This window comes from Ptychodera flava, chromosome 9 (genome assembly GCF_041260155.1).
Source record: "Ptychodera flava strain L36383 chromosome 9, AS_Pfla_20210202, whole genome shotgun sequence".
In the NCBI taxonomy this organism is placed as follows: domain Eukaryota; kingdom Metazoa; phylum Hemichordata; class Enteropneusta; family Ptychoderidae; genus Ptychodera; species Ptychodera flava.
Window position 1 is genome coordinate 11,281,115 of NC_091936.1, and position 21,993 is coordinate 11,303,107.

Below are 21,993 nucleotides of genomic sequence, written 5' to 3' on the forward strand. Positions count from 1 at the left end.
GAGGTCCCAGACTACACGTACTGTTTCTTTCTTGGGAGAAGTTTGGTTGCACATCTGGTTTCCTACAATTATTTGCTGAAGCTGTGCATCAAATACAATGCACAAACCTACCATTCATCCGAACAACACAGTTAAAATGATAATATCTGTGTGGTTTGTAAAGCTTTAGAACAGTATAAATGCGACGGATATGATATGACCCTTAGGAATTTATTGAAATTTTGAAAATTAGCTTTCATCTTCTTCATGTTTGTCTTATTGCAATAATAATAATACTATGATAAGGTTGAGAGTCACTTTGAGGCAAATAAGTTGGCAGTCAAACTACAATACATGTTGTTTGTAGTAACCGTCTTAAATTTTGCCTAATATTTCCATATGTGGAAATGCTGTGACAAGGTTCTTTCTAAACGTTGGCAGGCTCTGTTTCCGCGTCTGCGACAGTGTATCCGTTCACACCTCTTTTTTTACCCGTTCTGGTCAGTTTCTCAAAATGGCACAGATGACCACGAACCTTGTACGAGAACATGGCATACATTGCCCCACCGAAACAGACAAACAGAAACGACGTTACAACAAGGACGCCAAAGGTCCGGGGATGCGGTGCAATGATGACAAATATGAATTGCAACATGTCCATTAGGCCGTTGAGGGCGTTCTGCACACCGTTGACCACACCGCGTTGTGTCTCCATGACATTTTCCTGGATTAGTTGAGTTACTGTCAGATCAAAGATCCACATTCCTAGAAATATAGATAGTTTAGACCGTCAGCATGTTATTTTAATTTTACAGCAGTGTTTGTCGAAACCCCGCTGTGTAGTATTAAACAGTAATAAAGTGCATATCAATGGAGGGACCATGTCTGGAGTACATGCTGCTTTGGGATCTCACTTACCCAGATTGTTTGTACGACTTTTTTCAGTTTATATATAACTTGAAATAGCGGGGAAACGACAAGCCGAACGTGTAAAACTCGTTCAACAGAAACGCTTTCGTTGCCATTACCTCGACACACAAATGAATTGTGTTGCAGCTAGTTTGCACTCGAAGACAAGTGTGAGGTGTGTGAGGGGTTGTGAAAGAGCGTATGAAACTTACCCAGCTTTGCTAAAATCATGCCGATGAATAGCATAGTAATAGATGCATAGGAATCTGGCAAAGGGGGCAGTATATCTGACGGTGCATCCGTTGTGAAGTTGCCCCCTGTCAGATTGAAGGCAGAAGTCAGCGTCGGAGAGACTGCAGTAACAGGTGGAACCCCAGTTGCATTATTGAGAGGTGGAGGAGGAGCACCCTTGTGATGCAAGTCCAAGGGCTTCCTGGCGCCCAAATTGAGAAGACACACAGCGTTAGAGATAGAATTTGCTCCAACATGGCCCACAGACCTGTCCTCTCGAGTCCTATCTTTCGCCGCACCAATGGAAACAGTAGGGTACCGAGTATTCCGAAGACGGAGGCAACGGCCCTGAGCACACCAATGACCCATACATCAACGCCTTGTGAGAATGCGTAACCAATGGATACGTAGTCAAATCCCAACACGTTCATGTACAGCATGGCCAGTCCAAGTCCCGCGAAGCACACTTTATATCCCATATAAACTCTCCAGCCCTTCCCAAATTTTATGCAACACCCGCACAAGTTTCTAACGGTCCTCCACCTTTCTTCTCTCAACTCTTGCTCGTCTCTGATGTCGGTGAATCTGATCTCCTGAAAGGATGAACTCGCCTCGCTGTCACGGCGATGACCTTTGCTGAGGTCCTCCCTGGATACGTTGATTTCAGTGTCACTGTTCTCGCTGTCGCTTCCCAGGGAGAACATCTTATCACCGGGCGTGTCTTCTTCTTCCTCGTCCTGCGCATCCCGAATTGCCGAGCGTTCATCGGCACTGCCCTCGGTTGATTCTGAAAAATACAGAACCACCATAACAATTCGAAAAAGTTTGTATATTCTGCACGTTTGTTACGTGTGTCAGTATGAGTGTTCTGGTTCTTTTTATCAAAATTAAATATCACCTTCTGGAAACTGTTTTCGGAGTCAGGTTCGATATTAATTGTTGACACACTCGGCCAGTATCTTCTCTGAATCTCTATGCTACAGACACACGTCTGGGTGTAATCGACTCTTTGAAACTATTTCTGCCTTGCTATGAAGTTGTTTATGTTTTGTCCTTCGCCGCTGGAAAAGCATGATATATTCACAATAATAAATGCTATGCCCCCTTTCCAGACGAAATAAAATAAGAACGGACTGTATATGTACCGGTTTTAAATTAACACTTTGACCGTCATGAATATTTTCTGTACAGGATATTTTTACTTGCAAATCCCTCATACTAAAACGTTGTTGCCTTACCAGAAAATGTCTTCTGTTTCTTGAGGCTCAAAGCTGGAACCGCCGCAAAGATTTTCCACATAAGGAAATACTCCAGCAATCCACCCAGCAACGCCCATACTGCAATGACGAGAGTGCCGGCCAACAGCGATCCAAAAGTCATTACCCAACCAATGAATATGGGTGCTGCGATGTCACTGACGAGGTCGATACGAAGCAGAATAGCGTTCAGACCTACGAAATTCGAAACAAGAGTTTTTTCCAGTCCAATTGCCACAAAAATAACACAAAATTTCACATCGGGTAGTTGTATCACACACAAAGCATTATTTCACAGTGAGTTTCTCGACGAGTACTTTCACTAAAGTTGAGATACCAAGAAGAAGCAAAACATGCATGACCGCGAACTCTTGTACACTATTAAAGTTGTACTGCTTTAAATTTGGTCAGAGCGATGACTTTACTCACAACACAAAAAATGCTAAAATGATATTTTATTTAAAACAAAGGAGAGTCTTAGTAATCATAAGATATAGGGAATGTGTTTTTCTCAGACTATAATCCATGTTAGAATACTTTTATCCGAAATTGTATTACTACTTTTCTCTGTAATGCTGTTTTGGTCTTTAAACTTGCACTTGATGTGCACTTCATGAAACTGAAATTTACATAGTAATTACTGCTTGTCTATCTTAACATCCAGGCCAATAAATATTCCAATTTGACAATGACTCGCTACTAATTTGAAGTTTTTGTTAAATGCTCATAAATACAATTTTAATACCTAAATATACATTAAATTGGGAGATGACGTATCAGATGTAGGGATATCTGCGATCGTAAACAACTTTGGCGATCGACACAGTTGCCCCAAGCACGTTACTGTTATAGAGTCATCTCCATTAGAATAAATGTCGTTGCTCTGTGCGTATTACATATGAGAGGCAAAGGATCTATTTATGACGACCTAAACAGTGTGCGCTTTGTAGTGTCGAGAGGAACCAATGATATTCTGAATACCCACAACAAAAACACTTTTACTTTTCGAACTTCCGTAGAAATAAATCCCTGACCAATTTGGCAGATTAAATTTTGTGAGGGTCAAAAGAATTCAAGCAAGATCATTAGAAATCAAAAATGAGGACGACTTTTGATAATGAAATGGAGCATGAGATCTTGGGAAAGGGCGATTGGAACGACAACATGCAAAAAGTTTAGAGACGTTTTCAGAGTCTGCAAGGCATACATTATTTGCCATACCAGTTGCTTTACTTTCCCTGAGACAAAAAATACCACGAAGTACAGTCTAATACAGTGACAAAATCAACGACACTTACTAGCTAGTCTTGCCTTATCCGTTCCAGCCAACACTACAACCCAGTCTTTCTGAATTGATATTCTCTCAGCCTGGCCAGACAGGTGAGCTAGATCACCGAGTACAATGATAGCGAAAACGACCATCAAGAACAACGTTCCGTGCCACAGGACAACGAAGTCGCTGCCCAGGGCGATAAGCATCGTCAGTAACAAAGCACAGAGGATCAGGGAAGAGTTTTGCAGTAGCAGCGACCTTCGAATAACTACAAAAGAATAGGAGGAACGTTACGTTTAGATTATTTGTTCGAGGTTCCCGCATTCACAGCATTACTGGAGGATCGTATTAATTTTAGTACTCAGTGTCTCTGCCCATCACTCCGTTGATCCAACCATCTATCTATCTATCTATCTATCTATCTATCTATCTATCTATCTATCTATCTATCTATCTATCTATCTATCTATCTATCTATCTATCTGTCTGTCTGTCTGTCTGTCTCTCCCCCTCTCTCTATCTATCTGCCATCCGTCTGCCTGCCTTTCGTTCTGTTTGTTTTTTGAAATCGGAGCCGGAGAATAGGATACAAATTCAAACTTCGTACGTTGATATGGAAAATTGCTTATCTTGATTTAATCGTTGTAAAGTCGATTTACAACTGTAATTGTCGATGTCAACGTTTTAAAAAAGCAATTTCGCGTAACAATAAGCAAAGAAGAAAATTCAAGAGCAAATTTTTAAAAATCGAGACATGGTGATAAAGGATAAAACGTGATCTAGGCCTAAGAATAACTATATGACATGCATAGTCATTGCTTAAGGCCTTCCTGCATAAAATGATGTCATTAAAGAAAGATGCATTAAAGTAAGTCACCTTTTAGACGCTGGGTTTTGTCTACCCAATTTCCGATTGCTGGTCCCATTATTAACGTAGAAGCACACAGTGTTAAACCGTAGAGGGCGATCACTCTCAGTGAATCCCTGTCAATTGCTACCAGGTAAAATCCTATCGCAAATGACCACATGCGATAACCCTGTAAGATAATTTTCATGCGTTATTTTCAAAGATCTTGGGTACACATGAAAACGCCAGATTCTGTGAGATTATGAAATACGAACATGCATTATCAGCTGCCTCAAAGAACACTTTATTTGAATTTTAGTGTGTTGTCACCAAGAGGTCGATATCTGGCAGTGCTCAGAGCATACAAACCTACATTGTAATCTTGCACATCTTTGCGGCGTCACGATTTCTGCATATCATTATAGACAGTAGATATCATCTTTGATATCTTAGATGAACCACAAAATCTACATAATTAGTTAGAAAGAGACCTTACCCAAGTTGATAGTACTTGACAGCAATAGATGAGGAAAGCCGGACTTTTGAAATAAATACAGCATCCTGTGTCTGTTAAAAATAGAAAGCATCAATGCCATAATATCATCAATCAGTACAATAAAGTGATAGTTCGATCATGACGTATGGATGATGGGTGGCTTTGTAAGATTATGTAACGCACGCTCATGGGATAACGCTGACCCTTTTGAACGGCGGATCGTATCTGTCAGGCTATGCATGTACAACATCCATGGTTAAGGGCATAGTCTAATACCTGGACTGGACTATGGACTATGGACTATGGACTATGGACTGGGTCCATAAACTGAACTATGGACTGAGTCCATAAACTGAACAAGAATTTTATTTTCATAGTGATCCCGTGTATCAGAAATGCATTCTGAAAGAAATTTTAAATATAATCTTTATTCCATATCCTAATGTTGTTAGCCTAGCAATCTCAGAGATGTTGTGTATCGTTGAATTAACACATTAAATGAAAGGGTAGCACTGTGCACCTTAATTTAGTATTCAAAATCAAAGGATAATATAAAAGGGCTCAATAAGTTATCAATTTCACCATGCAAAAATGTCTGCCATTCCATTTCTTCAAATATCCCAAATTTTACTGAATGTACTTGCAGCTTTTAAGGGATGAATCAAGTGTACCTTTCAGCTGGCATGCGTTGAAGTGGTTGCCGTGGTTCCCATTGCTGGTGGGAAGACTTTTTTGTCACTGAGAATATCACGTTGACTGAATAGATGTGCAACAGGTACATAAACAGATGATATCATGCACATGTCAGTTAATAATCATAATCCTACATTATTATTGATATCTATGCAAGTTTAAAACTAATGAACAAGGGAGCAACCATCTTCCAATATCATATAAGAAATCATATCAAAGCTACAATTTAATTTCAACAAGGAAACTTAAGATAGGTGAAGTATTTTTTATTTGAAAAAGCAATGGATTTCTGTCATTCATCTAGATAATTGGTTGCAACTATTTGTAAGAACTTACCCAGAACAAACGAAGCACTGTAATGTTGAATATGACCAGGTATGAGAAAGCAGTCGGCAGACTAATTAGGGGTGGGCCATCTGATATCCTGGGGGGGGGGGTCTGGAAGATTAAGAGGTTGCATTTTTTTACCTGATCCACTGAAGTGTTATTTAATAAAGACGTAGATGATAGTGTCACTTACAATCTCTAATGAATTACCGTGTGTGCATTCTAAGATCAAAGTTCACAGATGCTGGATTGTGATATAGTGTTGCTTGTTTTCTTACCACAACTCTGCCACGGAGGCTTTCTGTGCAACCACCTGTGCAAGCCGCAATGTTTAAACCCACTTCCTCTGTTCTGTGGTAAATTGGGTTTAATGAAGGTGTTGTACCTGTTGATAATTTTGTGGTGAAATAAAGACAACAGTTCAGTGGTTGATAGCGACTTAAATTTACAAGTCTTGACAGTGACGCCTTCCAAATGTCCACTCCTGATAAAGCACTGACTGTGGTTACATAACGAGACCATTGAACTGATAATGATTTTAGAACGCTACCTGTGTTCATTCAAGGGCTCGATAAGTTATCAATTTCACCATGGCAAAATGTCTCCTCATTGCCATTCAATTCTTGAAATATCCTAATTTTTACTGAATGTACTTGTAGCTTTAAAGGGCTGAACTCACTGTGTACCTTTCTGCTAGCATGAGTTGAATGGGTGGTTCCCTTTGCTGGTGGGAAGACCTTGTGTAACTGAGAAGGCATGCACCTGTCAGATACAATATCGTAATCCTACCTTATTATTGTTATCTATACAAATTTAAATCTAATGAATCAGGGAGCAAACATCTTCCACTATCACATTGTAAAATCAGATAAAAAACTTCAATTAATGTTCAACAAAGTAATTTAGCTGGCTATTGAACCACTCTTTTTTGGGGAGTGGAGATTTAGCCGAGTGGTTCTCTCTGTGGCCTCTCCGCTAGGCGACTGATGCCGTATGTTGTGGGTTCGAACCCGATTGAAAACTAGCCGTATTTAAAATAGGTGAAGTGTTTTTTGCTTTGAAACAAAAAAGGCATGGATATGGATTTATTGATCTAGACAATTGGCTGCAACTATGTTATTGTATGAGTTTACCAAGAACAAATATGATCAGTTATGAGAAAGCAATTGAATACTGTAGATGATTTTATTAAAATGGACAGTGGCTATTTACAGTGAAGCATAACAGTAGGGTGAGAGACTATGCACAGAGTACAGTGATATTAAGTGCTTCTTTTACATGGCCAAGATTCGGGAAAACGGGTTTTCCCATAGATTAAGCAATTTTGGCGGGAAAAAAGTTAATTAACTGTTAACTGCATACATTCAAGATCAAAGTTCACAGATCCTGGATTGTGATACAGATGTGCGGATACAGTGTTGTTTGTTTTATCTTACTGCCACTGGGCAATTGCATCTCAGGCTTTCTGTGCAACCATCCGTGCCACTTAAACTTACAAGCCTTGACACTGACACCTTCCAAGTGTCCACTTTTGATCAAGCACAGACTATAAATCTATGCAAACTTAAAACTTATGAACAAGGGAGCAAACATCTTCCACTATCACATTATAAATCAGATGAAAAGCTTTAATTAATGTTCAACAAGGGAACTTAATATAGTTGAAGTGTTTTTTGCTTATAAAAGGCACGGATTTCTGTCATTGATCTAGACAATTGGCTGCAACTATTTGAAAGAACTTACCCAGAAAAAACGAAACACTGTAATGTGGAATATGACGGCCATACAGTGAAGGTGTAAGGGTAAGAGACTGCGCACAGAGTACAGTTATGTGAAGTTTGGGAAAGGGAGGTTTCCCATTGATAAAACAGTTTTGGCGGGAAAAATGTTAAGTCACGTGGATTCAGGTGATAGTATCACTTACAATCTGTGATTAATTAATTAACTTGGATACATTCATGATCAAAGTTCACAGATGCTAGATTGTGAGACAGTGTTGTTTGTTTCATCTTTCTACCACCCCACAATGGAGGCTTTTTGTTCACCCAACCTTGCCAACCGCAATAAATTTACAATAGCCTCTGTTGTGTGGTTAATTGAGATTAATGAATGTACCCGTTGTTATGGCCGAACAAAAAAAATGTGCTCTTCCGATAACCCGATCTACCTTAATTTTTACCTGGCGACCATGAACTTTTGAGAGGTACGTAAACACGAAAGTAAAAAATAAGAAAGAAAAAACCCTTAGAATCACGAGTTCGTTACTTTACATTTGATGTTTGTTTGAACGAGGACGTCTTTTCTGTTTTTTTTTGTCCTTTTCTACCGGTATATATGATACATTTTTCTGGAAATGTTCTGGCCAGTGTTTGACCGCCCTGAACCCCTAAGAAATGCATATTTAAAACGTAAATATTTTGGAAAAAATCCTTGCCCATGCTAGTTTGAAAACGATGTTAACTGAACTGCACAATTTATTTTACTTTATTTATTTATTTATTTTTGCCTACTTTCTTTGGTGGAATAAAGACATCAGTTCAGAGGCCGATAGCAACTTAAATTTACAAGCCTTGACAATGATGCCTTCCATATGTCCACTCCTGATCAAGCACAGATTGTAATTGCATAATGATTATGACACCAACTTTGAATAAAGTACTTAATATGTATCACGTGAACACTACAAGTGTACCACATCCGCAAATAGATAACCACACTATTTCAGAATGGACATACAAAACGTAGCTACAAAAACGGCTTCTTAGGACATATGCAGAAGTCCTCAAAGGTACAAATGGTACAAATGAACTTGAAGAACAGAAAATCAATGATTGTCATGACGAAGGCTGTTCGCAAGAAGAGTCTGCTGTAAGGGCATGTAGTGAGTCTATGGTAACTCCACTAGAAATTTCCCAAGGTGAACCTGGAATACCAAGAATCTCCCCAAGAAAGTGCTATTTTTCTTATTCAGCTGTTTCACAGAGATACAAAAGGTAAGGTTCTGAAATCTGAAAATATTTGTTTTGTATTCTAAAAGGAACTCAATTTTGTCTCAAATTTTAATACAGACAAATATGGACAGAAGTTAAAGAAGGTGACACAAACTTCCATAAGTTCCCAAAGTGTTTTGTTACATGTTATCTGGAAATTTATGTTGAGCAAAGAGTGAATGTCATGGAATTGTTTAACTTTTTCAGGGAACTGGAGTGCGACGATTACAATTCGGCGAATAAGGTGACAAGCCGAAATGTGAAAAAAAACCGCTTAAAAAGGAGAAGAAGCAACTCATACGCACATACTCGTGGGAGGAGGTAAGTTCACAACCCAATGATATTTTACGGAAAAGGTTTGAAGACTGCCAGAAGAAATGCCATCCATATGCAAACTGTATTGACATGGTTGACCACATTCATACCTTGAAGTGAAATGAAATCGCACAGTGAGGCCTTACTCGTCAGCAGGTCTGCAAAATCTTTGCAACATATTTTTCTCACGTTGAAACATCACTTTCTACTTTAAAGTAGATTGTATATTTCTGACCTTATATTTCAGATTGATGATGCTGTTGCAAGTGTTGGTGACTCTGATACAATATACATCAGTTCTGATTCCTCAGTTCATAGTGAAAGGTAAATATTTCATCACTGTATTCATTTTGTACCAATAAGTATGGTCTCCTACACTATCGGCGTTGATTTCTTCCATTGCTAAAGAATTCCCGTCTAATACAAATTGTCTTTATTTTATATGAACGATCATTCTTTGATTGATATGTATGTCTTTTTAATATTGTCATCTGTTCTGATTCTTGAATGTTTTAGGGAAGATAATGGTGATGAGAAAACACCTTTTCAGCAAAGGAAAGATATAGAGTATGAGGTAAGGTAAATTTTGCGCTAGTATTCATGGTTAAAGATAAAGAAATATATTCGCGCTCCATCGCTAGTGTATGCTTTTATGTGACTTTGATTATGGCCACTGCTGATATAGATATCCTCACAATGTTGCAATCATTTTGTTTTTGCAGATGACGAAGACCACCACAACTTTGTCAGCCTTAGAAGAAGTGATAGAAATTAGTTCAGACTCCGAGCAATGTACAGACAGGTGAGCTGAATAAAACATTCTGAACCTTGCGACCGACAGCAGCAGAATTACAATTACTACACGTAGAAAGTAGAGTGTCTTAAAAAAACAAAAAACATTCAACTCAAGAGTGAATCCTGGTATTGACTCACTCAAACCAAACCTTAGTTCATTATAGTTTAAATGATGGTTAGCCCCCAGAAGATTTTCAAATTACATGCATTTCTGACCTATTGTACTATATTATTATTTTTTCAGTGGAGATAACACAAGTTATGTAGATGATCATGCACCACAACTCTACAATAATGACCAAGATTTGCCAATCATTATTGAGGGGAAAACATCAGGAATATCAACAGGTAAAGCTGTGTCCCTGCTACTGCAACCTGGCAATGAGCATAACATCGCAAGAACCATCCCCGATTGTGTTAATAGGAATGTAGCTTTTGTTTGTGACACGAAACATATGGCAAGCTGGAAGGATATTTTATGTGATGGTAATGGGTCTTGGGAAACAAAAGGGACAAAGACGTTCTTTTACAAGCACAATATCTCATCTAACAAACTCGAACAGGTAGATGACAGTTATTTTGGTAAAAGGGACGTATTTAAGGTAAAAAGAAGACAGTACGTAAATAAAAGTTCCCCTGATTTTCATCGAGTGGTAATCAGACTCATGAAAAGTGATGGAGTTGAAAACAATTTAACATTTGTGCAGTATTTTTTTGATGGGCCTGAGCATAACATCGTAGTTAAGAAACACGGAAATTCAAAGGAAGGTAAGCCATATTACAGAACAAGTGAGTCAACAAAATCCAAAATCAAGTTATTGTCAGCATCTAGTAAAGCAAAGGCAGTTGTTCATCAGGTTATTGAGGATGCTGGTGGTGTCATGAATATCAAATCAGTTGGGCAGTTTCCTCGCAATCGAAAACAAGTGACAAATTTCAGACATGTGACCAAGAGGCAAGAATTTTTAGATAAAGATTCTGTTGTAGAGCTGATTGAAATGGCCAAAAACGATGAATTAGACAAGAAGCAAGCGTACATAAGATCTGTAAAAGTGTCTCCAGAATTAATGGTTGTGTTAACCACTGATCAGCAGCTAAGTGACATTGAAAAATTTGTACGAAATCAGATAATTTTTGTGTGTTAGGAGTAGATCCTACCTATAACCTGGGAAACTTCCACGTAACACTTACAACATTCAGACATTTGATGCTTCAGAACAAACACGGAGCACATCCGGTGATGTTAGGTCCAGCTCTTATTCATCAAAGGAAAAACTTTGAAAGTTATTTTGAGCTTTCGTCTGCCTTGGTGAGTTTACATCCCCCCACTAGGGGTTTGAAAGCTTTTGGATCTGATGGAGAACACAATGTATATGAAAGTTTTAAGTCCACCTTTCCAGAAGCATTTCATCTTATGTGTGATATACATATGAAAGATAATGTGATGTCTAAACTGACTGACCTTGGCATAAAGGGTAATACAGCAAAAGAGTACGTTCATGATATATTTGGTCGTACGTTTGATGAGAAAAAGGAAAAGGGCCTTGTTGATGCTGTAACCCCAGAAGAATTTGATGAAAAATTAGTAAATTTGCAGAATGAGTGGGTCGACAGCACCAGAAAGGAGGGGAATTTTTCAGTTACTTTCTGGCAAACAAAGCGGATCTGATAAAAAGTACAATGTTAGCTGATATACGCACTATGTGTGACTAGGTTATCCACCAAAAATGTATAACCAAAATGCAAATGAGTCAATTAACAGCATGATAAAAAGGGATAACAACTGGCAAAAAAGATGTGTTATCTTTTGTCCATTCTATGCGAAAATTGTGAATCGACAACAAGAAGAAATCAAATTAGCAGTTATTGGGAAAGGGGAATACACTGTACTTCCTGAATACAGCTCTTTCTCTGTGTCTGAACGTGATTTTTGTAAAATGTCTGCACTGCAACGAGAAAGAGTCATGGTAAAATTTAACAACGCTCTGCTAAAAGACAGTATAGTAACAGAGATGGCACAATCGTCAACAAGAGAGCTTACTGTTAAAGCTCATCAGTGTGATGTAGAATATATACCACAGCCTGTGCTTAATGAAATGTTTGATAAGGCTGCCTCATTACTATCAGAAGATACAAATATTTCCCCTGCTCCCGGCACATCTAAGTCGCCAAATGCATGGTTTGTCAGCAGTAGTCGAGGTGTACTTTATCCACATCTTGTTAGACAAAGTGTAACAAATGCGGATCAGTTTTTCTGTGATGGACAGTGTACACGATACAGTACTTACAAACTCTGTCCACACACAGTTGCTGTTGCTGAACACGTGTCAAGGCTTCAAAGCTTTATCAATGACTGTACACGCAAAGATAGGCAGTCAAGATTAGATAAACTATGTGCTGTTGGGATGCCCAAGGGAAGGGGAAAGAAAGCGAACAAAGCTACCCAACGTCGAAAGGGTAAATCTAGCACAAGTCCCTCGGTTTTAGAAACGGTTGTTGATGTGATGGGAAATAAGCAGATGGGCAATGAAAACACAGGTAGTGTACAGAAAGTCCCAACCCCAACAAGACCTAGACCCACGGTTGGTTCTTACATTTTGAGGCTCCTTAAATTTGCCCATCCGAAAGTATCTAAATGCTATGGTTGTAATGGGCTTTTCAAGGAAAATGGGATAGACCCACTGCCACCAAGTGATGCGATTGTTACAACACAGGCGCAAAGGGAATACATGCATAATGGCCAAAAACAAAAGGCCAGCGCTTCAAATGTGTACTTTCATTTGAATGAATCTTGCATCAGAACAAAGAATGAATATTTCATTATATCTTTGATTTATGTACCAGAGGATTTAAAACCACATTTATCTGAACAGCATGTTGATCTCTTCAGACGTATGAATGTCAAAGTGTAAGCAGGTTCAATGCTATTAATTATTGTAAAATTTCAGTAATGTAGACTTATCTCATCACCTTATTTCTGCCACTGTATACAGTCAGGATGGAATTATTTTGCAATAAAATGTTGCATGGTGTACAATCCTTATGATTTAGTGGTGCTCGTATTACGTCACTGTTATTGAATTATCTTGCTGTAGATACTCAGATACGGGGAAGATAAATTTAACATTCCTTCTAAGATTTCAGCTTGAGACACCGCTTCCTATCACTGTTTACTCTACCAACCTCAGCTTAAATCTGCTGAGACAACTATGTCTGATCCTTCATGTGCCTTTCTCGTGACTCATAGGCACTTTTCCCGCCAAAACTGCTTGATCAATGGGAACTCACTGTACTGTTATACTTCACTGTATGTAGCCACTGTTCAATATGAGTGAATAAGTCTCCCGACGGCTTTCTCATACCTGGTCATATTCCACATTACAGTGTTGCGTTTGTTCTTGGTATAAAGTTCATACAAATAGTTGCAGCCAATTGTCTCGATCAATGACAGCCTCGGGTTTTCGGAAGAGCACAATTTTTTTTGTTTAGCCATAACAATAGGTACACTAATTCATTAATCTCAATTAACCACACAACAGAGGCTATTGTAAATTTATTGCGGTTGGCAAGGTTGGCTGAACAAAAAGCCTCCATTGTGGGTGTGTAGAAAGATTAAACAAACAACACTGTCTCACAATCTAGCATCTGTGAACTTTGATCATGGATGTATCCAAGTTAATTAATTAATCACAGATTGTAAGTGATACTATCACCTGAACCCACGTGACTTAACATTTTTCCCGCCAAAACTGTTTTATCAATGGGAAACCTCCCTTTCCCGAACTTCACATAACTATACTCTGTGCGCAGTCTCTTACCCTTACACCTTCACTGTACATAGCCACTGTTTATATAGTATGAGTGAAGTAATTAGTCTGCCGACTGCTTTCTCATACCTGGTCATATTCCACATTACAGTCTTTCGTTTTGTCTGGGTAAATTCTTACAAATAGTTGCAGCCAATTGTCTAGATCAATGACAGAAATCCATGCCTTTTAAAAGCAAAAAACTCTTCACCTATGTTAAGTTCCCTAGTTGAACATTTGTGCTCCCTTTTTCATAAGTTTTAAGTTTGCATAGATATATAGTCTGTGCTTGATCAAAAGTGAACATTTGGAAGACGTCAGTGTCAAGGCTTCTAAATTTAAGTGGCTATCGACCGCTGAACTGATGTCTTTATTTCACCAAAAATTATCAACAGGTATACCACGTCATTCATCCCAATTTACCACACAACAGAGGATGTGGGTTCATAACTTGTAGCTGGCACGGATGGTTGCACAGAAAGCCTGAGATGCATTGCCCAGTGGCAGTAAGATAAAACAAACAACACTGTGTCCGCACATCTGTATCACAATCCAGGATCTGTGAACTTTGATCTTGAATGTATGCAGTTAACAGTTAATTAACTTTTTTCCCGCCAAAATTGCTTAATCTATGGGAAAACCCGTTTTCCCGAATCTTGGCCATGTAAAAGAAGCACTTAATATCACTGTACTCTGTGCATAGTCTCTCACCCTACTGTTATGCTTCACTGTAAATAGCCACTGTCCATTTTAATAAAATCATCTACAGTATTCAATTGCTTTCTCATAACTGATCATATTTGTTCTTGGTAAACTCATACAATAACATAGTTGCAGCCAATTGTCTAGATCAATAAATCCATATCCATGCCTTTTTTGTTTCAAAGCAAAAAACACTTCACCTATTTTAAATACGGCTAGTTTTCAATCGGGTTCGAACCCACAACATACGGCATCAGTCGCCTAGCGGAGAGGCCACAGAGAGAACCACTCGGCTAAATCTCCACTCCCCAAAAAAGAGTGGTTCAATAGCCAGCTAAATTACTTTGTTGAACATTAATTGAAGTTTTTTATCTGATTTTACAATGTGATAGTGGAAGATGTTTGCTCCCTGATTCATTAGATTTAAATTTGTATAGATAACAATAATAAGGTAGGATTACGATATTGTATCTGACAGGTGCATGCCTTCTCAGTTACACAAGGTCTTCCCACCAGCAAAGGGAACCACCCATTCAACTCATGCTAGCAGAAAGGTACACAGTGAGTTCAGCCCTTTAAAGCTACAAGTACATTCAGTAAAAATTAGGATATTTCAAGAAATTGAATGGCAATGAGGAGACATTTTGCCATGGTGAAATTGATAACTTATCGAGCCCTTGAATGAACACAGGTAGCGTTCTAAAATCATTATCAGTTCAATGGTCTCGTTATGTAACCACAGTCAGTGCTTTATCAGGAGTGGACATTTGGAAGGCGTCACTGTCAAGACTTGTAAATTTAAGTCGCTATCAACCACTGAACTGTTGTCTTTATTTCACCACAAAATTATCAACAGGTACAACACCTTCATTAAACCCAATTTACCACAGAACAGAGGAAGTGGGTTTAAACATTGCGGCTTGCACAGGTGGTTGCACAGAAAGCCTCCGTGGCAGAGTTGTGGTAAGAAAACAAGCAACACTATATCACAATCCAGCATCTGTGAACTTTGATCTTAGAATGCACACACGGTAATTCATTAGAGATTGTAAGTGACACTATCATCTACGTCTTTATTAAATAACACTTCAGTGGATCAGGTAAAAAAAATGCAACCTCTTAAATCTTCCAGACCCCCCCCCCCCCAGGATATCAGATGGCCCACCCCTAATTAGTCTGCCGACTGCTTTCTCATACCTGGTCATATTCAACATTACAGTGCTTCGTTTGTTCTGGGTAAGTTCTTACAAATAGTTGCAACCAATTATCTAGATGAATGACAGAAATCCATTGCTTTTTCAAATAAAAAATACTTCACCTATCTTAAGTTTCCTTGTTGAAATTAAATTGTAGCTTTGATATGATTTCTTATATGATATTGGAAGATGGTTGCTCCCTTGTTCATTAGTTTTAAACTTGCATAGATATCAATAATAATGTAGATTATGATTATTAACTGACATGTGCATGATATCATCTGTTTATGTACCTGTTGCACATCTATTCAGTCAACGTGATATTCTCAGTGACAAAAAAGTCTTCCCACCAGCAATGGGAACCACGGCAACCACTTCAACGCATGCCAGCTGAAAGGTACACTTGATTCATCCCTTAAAAGCTGCAAGTACATTCAGTAAAATTTGGGATATTTGAAGAAATGGAATGGCAGACATTTTTGCATGGTGAAATTGATAACTTATTGAGCCCTTTTATATTATCCTTTGATTTTGAATACTAAATTAAGGTGCACAGTGCTACCCTTTCATTTAATGTGTTAATTCAACGATACACAACATCTCTGAGATTGCTAGGCTAACAACATTAGGATATGGAATAAAGATTATATTTAAAATTTCTTTCAGAATGCATTTCTGATACACGGGATCACTATGGAAAATAAAAATTCTTGTTCAGTTTATGGACTCAGTCCATAGTTCAGTTTATGGACCCAGTCCATAGTCCATAGTCCATAGTCCATAGTCCAGTCCAGGTATTAGACTATGCCATGGTCATGTGCATATCAGGGTATACACAAAGTATGCAAACTTCAAGCAAGAGTAACCAATCGTTTTGCCCATGATATCATAACCTTTCATTTTAATATTGAACGGGCTTGTAAAGAAATAACCTTTGCCGCTGTATTCTTTCCGCGGTGTTTCGTCTGCAGGAAAATCAAATTAAACATGTTTCCTAGGGCATCCTTGAGACTGTCAAGTCAAGGATTTTCCTTGTCGTTCAAGTGATGGATGGTTATAGTTTGAAGTTCGACAAAATGCCGACGGTGTAATCCACTACTACTACTCTGTTGATGGTTTATCAGGTGATATACTCAGACACGATTATTTTAAAAAAGGCCGCAGGATCAAACTATTTACGTTATAGCACGAAGTTGCGCATTCTCACGGCTTCATTCTTTTTAAAGGGTATGTTTTATATCAGCTTTATCTCTTATCTAATTGAATAAGTGAACACAACTTTCAAAGGAGAGCGAATGATTAAATCGAGTAAGCAGTCAATGTAAACACACTAATGCGAGGAGCAGGGGTGAGGTCAATGAATTATTAGTATAATTAGTCATAGAGACTAGCGTGTCGCTAAAAATTCAAAGCCTGGCAAGACAACACAGCAATTAAAAGACACAAGTGACAACATGACTAACATATAAATGCAGGGCTTGCATACCCTTTGGGTAAATCAAAGACAATAGGCTGCCATTGAGCCTCAGGCTGGTGAATGAATGAATGCTTTTAGGTCATTCAATGGCCGTGGAAGCTGCCGTGTGAACTTTGAGTCGTGATCTATTTGCAAACTTCATTTTAACTCCTGTGTATCACCCAAATCAGATTATATCATAGGTATTCACACATACGCTAATTCAAATACACATTCCATGTACTTGATAAACACATGGTACTCTGGTTGTCTAGGGGTATTTGTAATGTGTGGTTAGCCAAGCGGTCATTCCACTGCTCGCTTCGATCACTTCAGAGAGTCCTTGAACTTTACGATCGTGGATTTATAAGAGTTGATTTACCTGGGAAAACGGTGTTTTTAGACTTTCTCTGAAATTGCAACTGCATATTATTCAGCAGGACTTCTGTGTCGGCATGGTTTGATGGCACTTCGCCCAGCGGCGTCGACTGCCGAAGATCCAAATCCAGTATATCGTCTTCGCTGTCCGACCCCAGACCCCCGTCTGCAGCGTAGTACTGGTCGCCCGTTGCTGTCACTATGGTTGCGCCTCCCTCCCGTGGACTGTAATGCCCGTGAGTGTCAGCCATTTTAAAACGAAAATCTGATCTGGCCAAGTCAGAAAACTGGAGACTGACCTTCGTCCTTCGTCACGAATTACACCTGCGACCAAGATTATCAACACTGGCCAGATTCAGCAACAGGGCTCCACTGGTTTCGCAGTCCAGAGGTGTTTACAAATGTTCCTACATGTCTCGTTCGGTATACAAACAACACTGATTTCTACACGCAACAGATGCGTTGTTTAAAGAACGTTCCAATTAAAGTTATGCCGACGAAGTTTTGACCGATGAAGAGAAAAGAGGACGAATTTCTACCAACATATTTTCGGTGTACATTAACTACACACTTCTGTATTGTTTGCTCACTGATCACGTGACTCGTCCAGGTATTGTTTGTAAAGTGATCTTTGATCACCCTGTTTTCTAACCTTGGTCAGCGATCATCACATTACATGCATTACTGTGTATATAATCTAAGTTTAAGTTCCACAGAATGATTAATACATTTCATATGCTACTAAATAAAAATACCTTTTCTCTCACGGAAAGTGACGTCAAACAAAACACACTGTGATTCAGAAAAACAAAAAAATCTGGACAGAGTGCAGCATCTCGGGAGCTATTATCCAATTGGATGGTTGAATCTTACAGTCATATTGAATAGAAATGGACTAATTGCTGTGAATAGTGACAATCGACCAATCAGAGATAACCTTCCGAGCACGCTGCACATCAGCAGGAAAATCTAAATTACTACAGTGACAACCTGTTGCTTTGTGCGTGTCATAGCGCCACCACACCACTGTAAAATTGATCGCAGATCGATCGGCACTCGACTGTCTTTTCAAAGTGCATATTGAAGAATTTCTAGACTTGGTTCAAGTCTTTGATTTGTGAATGTTTGAGTGGAGTGAACGCAATGATTTGTATTTTGCTTTCATGTGAAACGCGCCCGTGAGTGGAGTGGACGCTATGAGTCGGTGAACGCTATACAGGGGAGTTTGACCCGTGAATCCGGCAGAAACTAACTCACTACACTGCGCAGACTCAAAGGTAATGCATTCAATGGCTGGGAAAACCTCGCATGGGCTTTCCAATTCCGAATAGGTTTGTACGAAATAGGACAGACACAAGAGAAACTATTTTAAATGATTTTTTTTAATTCACCGACTTGAACCAAGTCCGTAGAATTTCTTAAAATTGTACAAAAAGTTCAAAACAAAGTAAAAAAGTAATTGTAAAAATTTTTGACTCTCAAACTTTAATTATTGGTTTTTGGTCTACAAGTAGTTGGGCTCATTGTCATTTTGAAGCTCGTGGAGCCTCTGGATTACGTTTGTGAAAATCGAAATCTTAGTTTTCTCCATAGAATTAACACCGCGATGGCGGCCATTTTGAATTTCAAGAGTCGGTAAAGATTTGGTTATTTGTTTCTCTAGTACCACAGTTTGCACAATGACGACTTATTTCTATTCTAGATTTCAGAGGGGACTGGTTTAATTCACGTGTACGGAAAATCAGTTGAAAGACTTTCAATTTCGAGACCCAAATTTCTTTGAAACTGTTAGTGTCGGGGACGCGAGGAATTTACTCCCAATAGTCAATGACCGAGAAAGAAACACATCGAGTATCAATTTAATAAAAAGAGAAGTATTCACCTTTTATCGAACTAACTTCTTTTCATCCCCTTCCCGAGATGATACTCTTTAAATCTGACTGACTAAAAAGCAACCTACCTCTGAGTATATGATTGAAACGGATTCAAATAAGCAAAATATGCTAATCTTTCTGAGAAATCACGGCACAAAGACGCCGTATGAATACTTTCTTTGCAATTCTAGTTATTGGATGGTTGTCTGACGAGTCAAAAATTATATTACCCCCACCAAAAAAACAAAAAACAAAACAAAACAAAATTAAACAAACAAAACCCAAACCTCAAAACCATCGAAAATGGTATAGGTCTGAGTTGAATGATACCATCGTTTCTGTTAAAGTACTTTTTGGAGTTGACTTAAAATATTCCTACAAGACAATTTTTTCTAAATTACTGGAAATACCTAAGTACAGCTATCGGCTATACCTTGACAACAATGATGCTAGCAACAAGATCCATATCACAACGGCAATAGATATCAAGTAATCAAATTGTCAAAAATGGAAATTATACAGTTAAGAGAAACAAACACTTGCTCCTGTAAGTTTTGCTTTTTCCAAGAAAACCAATCGTAGCGTATAGAAGGAATTTGAATAAAAGTCGAGGCGCGATCCCCCCCCCCCCCCCTATGACTTCAAAAAGTTAGCTTGCCCTGTACTTCCTAATACTCAAGCGATTTCGAGTTTCCTCAAACCTTTAGTGATTGTGAAATTTTCGTCATTTTCGTAAAAGACTGTTCCAACGCAATTCAACGCTCGTTCGGTTTGACTTTGAACTTGGGATTGAAGAGACTTTGTAGTACCTTTCAGAAGCTGTTCTTTATTGCAAAGAAGAATGACGTCAGTACCAGTCGATTTTCATTCATGATTGCTAATGACATTTCACCTGGGAAATCACATAGCCCTTGGTTGTAGACTGTTGTTTGTTGAATGCGCCAGCAAGTGATAAGTTGTGCTCAGTATGTCCAATTGTTGCTCACTATCATGCTAGGTCTTGAAAAGCCAAACGTATATTTTTAAAAAGTGGTGAACAATCAGATAAGTTGAATATATTTCAATCTGCAATTATAAAAGAATAGCAATGGAAGAAAATTCGATTAGAGTTGTCATTATCAGTTACATGAAAAATCTACACTGTCCAATAACTTCCAGCCCCCCTTCGATTGGACAAAGCCTTTCACTTTTTGCATGATATATTTTCATGCTACGTGAACAACACTGGGATGCACCATGATTTTCAAATAAATATGCCAACTTTTGCTCAAACTTTCCCCAATAAAAATTTCAACCTTCCTTTTAACAAATCGAGATTAGAAAGCAGGGATCACCGCGCAAATTTCGGTACTAGAGAAACAAATTACCTACAGCGCATTAACCCGTCCGATATTTGAAATTCAAAATGGCCGCCCCATGATCCCTGTGTTAACTCAATGGGGAAAATAAGATTGTCGGTTGTCATTAAATTGAGTCAGTAATTTTTTTTTGTTAATCCAAGGGCTAATAAATCACTCTAAATTTACAGGAATGGAATAAAATACTTAGCGCAGTAGTCGGTATACCTATTGTTACGTGCAGAGAAAACGAACAAAAGGGTGAACTCAGCAGTTAACGTTTAAACAAAATTTATTACGAAAAAAAAACTAATTGCTAAGTCAGGGATAGAGTACAAGCTTTAAAAGTGTACAGACTACTTATCTCAGCTGGGACGGCAAAGCTCCAGTCTCAGAGTTGTAACAGTCAGTTGAATGAATGAACAGTCCTTGCAGGCTTGCAGCTGCACAAAGTCCACAGTATAAATCCAGCGTTGACAGTGAAGGTCTTGAAAAGTCTTGAGAATGACTACTGCTGGAGTTTATAGTAACACACAAGAGACACGATCCCAAAAGTCTGACTGGAAGCTGTGCACGTCCCTTTTATAAAGGCATATAAGAACAATCTAGAACTTTTATTGACATGCTAATTACTGTTCTAAAATTATCTCCCTATACACAACTAATCAACTTTCCAGAACATTCCAAACATGACTAATTGAATTCAAGGTTGTGAGGTCATCAAGGGCAGTGACCTTGAGAATGTTCTAGACTAATTGAACTCAGGTCATGATGAGTGTGGGGGAAATGACCTACATAACACACCCCCTCTTCAAAAAAGAAAATTTTTCAATGAAAAATCTTTCTTTTACAAATGTAATCTTAAAAGTGTGAACAACAATAAGTTCTAAATACGAGAGAGACAGTCTGCAATTAAATTGTCTCTGCCTTTGATATGTCTAATATCAAGATTAAACTCCTGTAACATTAAACTCCATCTTAGCAATCTCTGATTTTTGCCTTTAAATTTCTGCAGAAAAACAAGAGGGTTGTGATCAATATAAACCACTATTGGCTGATTTGAAGAAGTAACATAAACTTCAAAATGCTGTAAAGCTAATATCAAAGATAAACACTCTTTTTCAATTGTAGAG

The 21,993-nt window shown here is 38.4% G+C and overlaps 2 protein-coding genes across 2 annotated transcripts; one reads left to right on the forward strand and one right to left on the reverse strand.

The window, feature by feature from the left end:
* Positions 1 to 191: 191 nt before the first annotated feature.
* On the reverse strand, positions 192 to 18,367 carry LOC139139986 (ferroportin-like). Its single transcript, XM_070708968.1, has 7 exons — positions 17,654 to 18,367; positions 4,992 to 5,062; positions 4,526 to 4,685; positions 3,674 to 3,916; positions 2,358 to 2,570; positions 1,101 to 1,906; positions 192 to 744 (listed from the first exon to the last, which is right to left on the reverse strand). Exons 1-6 carry the CDS (start codon positions 17,898 to 17,900, stop codon positions 1,227 to 1,229), a joined length of 1,614 nt encoding a protein of 537 aa, XP_070565069.1. The 5' UTR covers positions 17,901 to 18,367; the 3' UTR covers positions 192 to 744; positions 1,101 to 1,226.
* LOC139139701 (uncharacterized) lies at positions 9,256 to 11,256 on the forward strand. Its single transcript, XM_070708559.1, has 5 exons — positions 9,256 to 9,322; positions 9,564 to 9,640; positions 9,833 to 9,890; positions 10,039 to 10,118; positions 10,356 to 11,256. Exons 4-5 carry the CDS (start codon positions 10,039 to 10,041, stop codon positions 11,254 to 11,256), a joined length of 981 nt encoding a protein of 326 aa, XP_070564660.1. The 5' UTR covers positions 9,256 to 9,322; positions 9,564 to 9,640; positions 9,833 to 9,890.
* Positions 18,368 to 21,993: the final 3,626 nt, after the last annotated feature.

Excerpts from the sequence above, each read along its gene's own strand:
- LOC139139986 (XM_070708968.1), bottom strand. The coding sequence starts at position 17,900 with ATGGCTGACACTCACGGGCATTACAGTCCACGGGAGGGAGGCGCAACC. Across the intron at positions 4,686-4,991 it reads GTCAAGTACTATCAACTTGG|GGTTATCGCATGTGGTCATT; the intron begins GTAAGGTCTCTT and ends ATTATCTTACAG. Across the intron at positions 3,917-4,525 it reads CAAAACCCAGCGTCTAAAAG|TTATTCGAAGGTCGCTGCTA; the intron begins GTGACTTACTTT and ends ATTCTTTTGTAG.
- LOC139139701 (XM_070708559.1), top strand. The coding sequence starts at position 10,039 with ATGACGAAGACCACCACAACTTTGTCAGCCTTAGAAGAAGTGATAGAA. Across the intron at positions 10,119-10,355 it reads TCCGAGCAATGTACAGACAG|TGGAGATAACACAAGTTATG; the intron begins GTGAGCTGAATA and ends TTATTTTTTCAG.